The 5,807-nt window shown below is 50.7% G+C and overlaps 1 protein-coding gene across 1 annotated transcript; it reads left to right on the forward strand.

Moving 5' to 3' along the window:
• The first annotated feature begins 1,032 nt into the window (after positions 1–1,032).
• On the forward strand, positions 1,033–5,372 carry LOC120860607 (melanoma antigen preferentially expressed in tumors-like). The gene is made up of 4 exons (XM_040236400.1): positions 1,033–1,068; positions 2,387–2,703; positions 2,988–3,593; positions 4,796–5,372. Exons 1-4 carry the CDS (start codon positions 1,033–1,035, stop codon positions 5,370–5,372), a joined length of 1,536 nt encoding a protein of 511 aa, XP_040092334.1.
• The last annotated feature ends 435 nt before the right edge of the window (positions 5,373–5,807 follow it).

Below are 5,807 nucleotides of genomic sequence, written 5' to 3' on the forward strand. Positions count from 1 at the left end.
CATCTGTGTTCTGAGACCACAGCACAACCAGCATGTCAGCCAACCCAGCAGGGTCTTCACCCAGACCCTTTGACACAGGCTTTGCAAATTAACAGGGATAAAGTCCATGTGGCTACCTGTGCTTAATGCAGAGCAAAGGAAAAACTGAATTGTATTTGTGGGCTTCAAATTGAGCTCCCATCAGAATCTGTGTAAGTGAAAGCCTTAGGGGAGGGAGAGGAATGGTGGGGGGTGGGTTTTGAAGGTGCTTTGCATTCCTTTTTTCACTGGCACTGAGGGAAGGTCAGGTTTCCCAGCTACATTGGGAAGGAGTCCAATTGAAGATCATGGTGAGGGTACAGGTCACTGGACAGAGCCTAGGCTGGGATATGAAGGGGGACACCTGAGCCTCCGGTTACAGCTGTTTGCTGACACAGATTTGTGTTCTTGGCCCACGTTTATTTCCCTTCAGGAGAGCCCATGGCCCTAAGCCCTCAGTGGCTTTCAGGTAGAACAAGGCATATCCCAGGTTTGACCAGCCAAAACAGTTCCATCCTCTCCTAACCCACATTCCTAAATTTAATCTCTTAACTTCAGGGAGGAAATGTCTTTTGCCTCCAGGGAGGAGGAAGTGTGGATCTAGGGTTTGCCCTGAGTTTATGGGATCCACCTGGTCCCTTTTTAGCCACTCCCTCTTCTGGCAATTTCTCAAACCTAGCCTAAGAAAAGTCTTTGAATTCCTCTGAACAAAACACATTTGTCTTAGGTGCTTTCCTTGGTTTCATATCAAGTGTCTGGTCTCTCTGTTCTCCCAGCCAGCTCTTATGTATCATTTTGACCTGATCAGTTCCAGGGAAGCCTGGTCTCTCAAAATATGAAGGACCCACCATCCTTCCATTACACACCTCTTCCCCTGTGAACAGGCACATGTTTTGCTGTCTGACGTATAAGTGATAGTGTGATTCTCAGAAATCTTACTTTGTTTCTTTTTCTTCTGGGGTGACACCACCATCCGCAAAAAGCTGTCTGAACGTGAACATTTGGGTGATTTTGATGTGGCCCAAACTCCCGCAACGAATGTACCTTCAGGTTGGTTTTCTTCTTTTATATTTTGCTAACCTATTATGAACAGACAGAGGATCCCATAAATTGTATGTAGTGAGAAAGTAAAAATCCCACTCAGACATAGGTGGATGAAGATCTAGTAGTAAGAGCACTTTAGCCAGAAATGGAAATTTCAGCCAGAATCTGAAAAGCGTGTCCTGCAAGAAGAGGGTCTCAGGACTGAGCACACTATTCCACACTGGAGCCTTGGGCTCTGACAGCTGTACCTGGCGGGGTCTTCATGGGACAAGCCATGCAGGTCACAATCCTGTAGAGAATTTTCCTTGCATTTCTGTTTATGTTGGCAGTTGCACACTTCACTTTTCTTCTACATGCAGTTTTTCATTTCTGCCAGACAGTTTGGTTTCTTCTCTGATTTCCACCACTAGTACAGACCGTTAACAGTATTTCTTAACCAAATAAAATTTGGCTGGGTAGGGGTGGGGGGGATGGGGTAGGTTGTGGTGAGAGTGAGGGGATGGGGCCACACTGAACAGCATCTGGGGTCGTAGTTCCCTGGTGAGGATAGAACTTTTGACCCTACATTGAAAGCACAGGTTCCTCTCACTGCCAGGGAAGTTCTTGGAATTGATTTAATGAAAGACATCTAATTAGGAGAAATTTTGGGGTGACATTTTACATTTTAGATTGTGACCAGTGATTATAGTACGTATTATTTTATAGTTTTGTGATTTTACTAGTTTAAAGAGTTTTGGGGGTTTCATTTTAAAAACTAAAAAATGTTTTTTAATTCCATGGAATACATTGAAATGTCTGTAGAATATTTGAAAGAGTGGAGGCTTTATTCTGAATGTGAGCACTTTGCTCCACTGACCTGAATGGTAACCACATTTGTAGAAGAGACACACAGTGAAAGATACGTCTTTTTATTAAGGGACATAACAGCAACCAATGCATGAGTTATTGGTTGGAGTTTAGAGACAGGCCATGTTGGGCTAAACTCCTTATTCCTGTTTTTAGCCCTTGAGTAATAATCAGAAGCTTTCTCTGAAGAGAGTGGGGTCAGCTGTCAGACTCCTAGGTATCTGCCGGCCAGCAGGGCTGGAATTAAATGCAGCAGCTGGTAGATATAAGATGGGGCAAGAGGTCACCTTGTCCCTTTGTTGCTGCCTAGAGAGATGCTTGTCCACGTGCCAGTGGGGCCAAAGCTGTGATTTTGTGGCCAGAGCATGTCTCTGACCCTGCTTGGGTTCCCTGAGGGTGGAGGGGCAGTAGGGTTTCTCCGGTTCCTTGACCGGAGAAGGACTGGCCCTGCTCTGCTTGCTATCTGACATCCTCCCAGGACTCGTTCCGGAGTTGTTTCACGATGGGCGTCGGGGCCCCACCCAGACTCCTGGAGCTGGCTGGCCAGAGCCTGCTGCGGAATGAGGCCTTGGCCATCATGGCTGTGGAGGAGCTGCCCATTGAGCTCTTCCCGCCGCTGTTTATGGCGGCCTTTGCTGGGAGGCACACACAGGCCCTGAAGGCGATGGTGCAGGCCTGGCCCTTCCCCTGCCTCCCACTGGGGGCCCTGATGAAGGACCACCAGCCTCATCTGGAGACCTTTCAGGCTGCACTCGACGGTCTGGACGTCCTGCTTGCTCAGGAGGTCCGCCCCAGGTAAGGTCGACCTGGCAGACTGGTGAGGCCTGGGGATGTGAGCATGATGCAGCCAGGGCATGAGGATGAGGGGTCACCTGGGAACAGGTGATCGGGTGTACCGGGTGGGTTGAGGGGGAGAGGGCACAAAAGGCATGTGGGCCAACCCCCAGTTTCCCTTAAAGTGGGGATCAAGGCGGGTCTGGAAGATGGAGGAGCTGTGGTGTGAGGAGTGCAGAGTGCTTGCAGGGTCCTGGTGACCATCAGCCTCTGCACAGCTCAGTATGTCCCCCATGGCCCCACAGGCGGTGGAAGCTGCAGGTACTTGACTTGCGCCGGAACGCACACCAGGACTTCTGGACCCTGTGGTCCGGCATCAAGGCCAGTGTTTGCTCGCTGCTGGATCCTGAGCCAGCCCAGCCCATGCAGAAGAGCCAAAGGGTGGAGGCACAGGCAGAACTGAAGCTGGTGCGGGCCCCTGTGGAGGTGCTTGTCGACCTGTGCCTCAAGGAGGACACCCTGGACGAGACCCTCAGCTACCTGCTGAAGAAGGCCAGGCAGAGGAGGAGCCTGCTGCACCTGCGCTGCCAGAAGCTGAGGATCTTCACCATGCCTATGCAGAGCATCAGGAGGATCCTGAAGCTGGTGCAGCTGGACTCCATCCAGGACCTGGAGGTGAACTGCATCTGGAAGCTGGGCACCCTGGGCAGGTTCCTGCCACACCTGGGACGGATGGGAAATCTGCGCCGGCTGCTGCTATCACGCATCCACATGTTGCCGCGCACCACCCCGGACCAGGAGGAGCACTTAGTCGACCAGCTCACCACCCAGTTCCTGAACCTGCCCCACCTGCGGGAGCTCTACCTGGACTCCGTCTCCTTCCTCGAGGGGCGCCTGCACCAGGTGCTCAGGTGAGGCATGGCGCAAGCTCTGCAGACCAGAATGCCCTCATTTCGTTACCCTCAGGGTGTATACTCTGTGCCCGCTGGAGACATTGCCAGGGTGCACAGGCTGCTCAGAAGTCCTCATGATGCTGCCACTGGGCATCTTGTCAGGTCACCTCCCTGGTTAGGGTCAGAGGCATGGCCTAGGTTAGCTGCTGTCAAAGGGGATTTCTTGCTGGGAGTCCACATAGTGTGGGTCAGGTGAGATGCTCTTGGGAATTCTTTCTGAGAGAGTGATCTCTAAGCTGAGATGATGACAGATAACTAAGCGAGAAGGATATTGGTACATCAAGCATGAGGTTTGAAGCCCGCAGCTCTATCTCTCCCTCCCACCTGCTGCTTCTGTCCTGAGCTGTTTTAGGCTCCAGGTGAGCTGTGGGAAGTGGGTGATTCTGGAGATGACAAGGAAGGATCCGGATGGGGAAATTGTAGCTCCTAAGCAGTCCAGAGAAGAGAAAAGGTCAAATGAGAATCATTGTTGAAGTGGCTCCAATCTCTTTAAGTCTAAATTACAATTAATATTTTCCTCTAAGACTTCTGAATACATAGGAAATCCTCAGTAAGAGGTTATTGCTCTGCCTTGAACACAGTGATAAAAGCTGAGAGGATGCAGCCTAATCTGATGTCTGTATGAATGAGTTGCATTGATTCCCTTTTTGGCAGCTGCAAACTCCAAGCTTTAGGAATAAATATATTCACTGAGAAACCAGAAGAAAGAAAGGAAAAAAAAAAAAAGAATTGTAGGTGGTGATGGACAGTTTGTGGCCTCAGAGTATCTGGGGGTATTCACCTAGGGATCATCTGTAACTGCTGGGACCCAGCAGCCTATGTCCACTGCATCCAGCCTGCTGTTTAATTCAACTAGTGGTGTCCTGTAAAAACATCTTAATTCCTGCGAACCAAATACTAGTAAGCTGAAATAGGCAAATAACATTTGTTTACTGTTTTTTTCCCACATTGAAAATAGTTCATTGTTTTGTGCAGGGGGAGGTCATACCCATGTGAGCATGACCTTTCCCCCAGAAGACGCCCTGACTTCCTCTCAAGAAGGTGAGAGGCCAGCTCCAGGCCAGTGAGATGCCCTGTATTCCAGTGAAACAGGCCTCTCCTCCCCAGTTCCTCTGCCCGCCACCTCTCCCCCTGGGACTGACTGTCCTGTCTCTCCCCAGGTGCCTGAAGACCCCTTTGGAGACCCTGTGGATCACCAACTGCCTGCTTTCAGAGTCAGACCTGATGTACCTGTCGCAGTGCCCGAGCATCAGCATGCTGAAGAACCTGAGCCTTAGTGGGGTCAACCTGACCAGCCTCAGCTTGGAATCTCTGCAGGTCCTGATCGAGTGGACCTCGGCCACCCTGCAGGACCTGGACCTAAATGAGTGCGGCATCATAGACACCCAGTTCAGTGCCCTCCTGCCCTCCCTGAGTCGCTGCTCCCAGCTCACTACCTTCAGCTTCTGCGGCAACCCCATCTCCATGGCCGTTCTGGAGAGCCTACTTCAACACACCATGGGACTGAGCAAGCTAAGCCACATGCTGTACCCTGCACCCCTGGAGAGCTATGAGGATGTGACTGGCACTCTGCACCTGGGCCTCCTGGCTGAGCTGCACACCCAGCTCAAGCAGCTGCTGTGTAAGTCTGGGCGGGCCAGCATGGGCTGGGTCAGCGCCAGCCCCTGTCCACACTGTGGTGACCAGATCTTATATGACACTGAGCCCATCCTGTGCTCCTGCTACATGCCCGCTTAGCCCAGCTCATGAGTTGCAGGCTTTGTCCCCCGCACTGGGACACTGCCACCTAGACCTTAGTTCATCTAGAAGGAACACAAACCATGGTTTCAGACAATAGTTTAGTGCATGCTGGAAAAGGAAAGGTTATTTAAAGTGGGCATGGGGGGAGGGCTTGGTGGGATTTTTGGAGAGATGGTTTCCTACAAAGTTAGAAAAGTGAATCTGAATTTTGGAGGGGGAATTTTGGGCTTGGGAGGTTGATGGAGTCGTTACCCCTGTATTGGATTGTTACAAATAAATAAAGGGAACTTGAGTGTCAATCACTTGGTGTCCTCTGTGATCTGTGACCATGATTCTCCCCTTTAAATTAATGACTCCCGTGTTAATGTTTAAGTAAAAGGGCCTGAACATAAATGGGGCCTAGATGCTCTCTGATAGGCAAGGATCAACTAC

The sequence above is a fragment of the Oryx dammah genome, unplaced genomic scaffold, assembly GCF_014754425.2.
Source record: "Oryx dammah isolate SB20612 unplaced genomic scaffold, SCBI_Odam_1.1 HiC_scaffold_11128, whole genome shotgun sequence".
Lineage (NCBI taxonomy): Eukaryota > Metazoa > Chordata > Mammalia > Artiodactyla > Bovidae > Oryx > Oryx dammah.

Coding starts and splice junctions, on each gene's coding strand:
- LOC120860607 (XM_040236400.1), top strand. CDS start 1,033: ATGTGGCCCAAACTCCCGCAACGAATGTACCTTCAG. Junction 2,704..2,987: donor GCTCAGGAGGTCCGCCCCAG/GTAAGGTCGACC, acceptor ATGGCCCCACAG/GCGGTGGAAGCTGCAGGTAC. Junction 3,594..4,795: donor CGCCTGCACCAGGTGCTCAG/GTGAGGCATGGC, acceptor GTCTCTCCCCAG/GTGCCTGAAGACCCCTTTGG.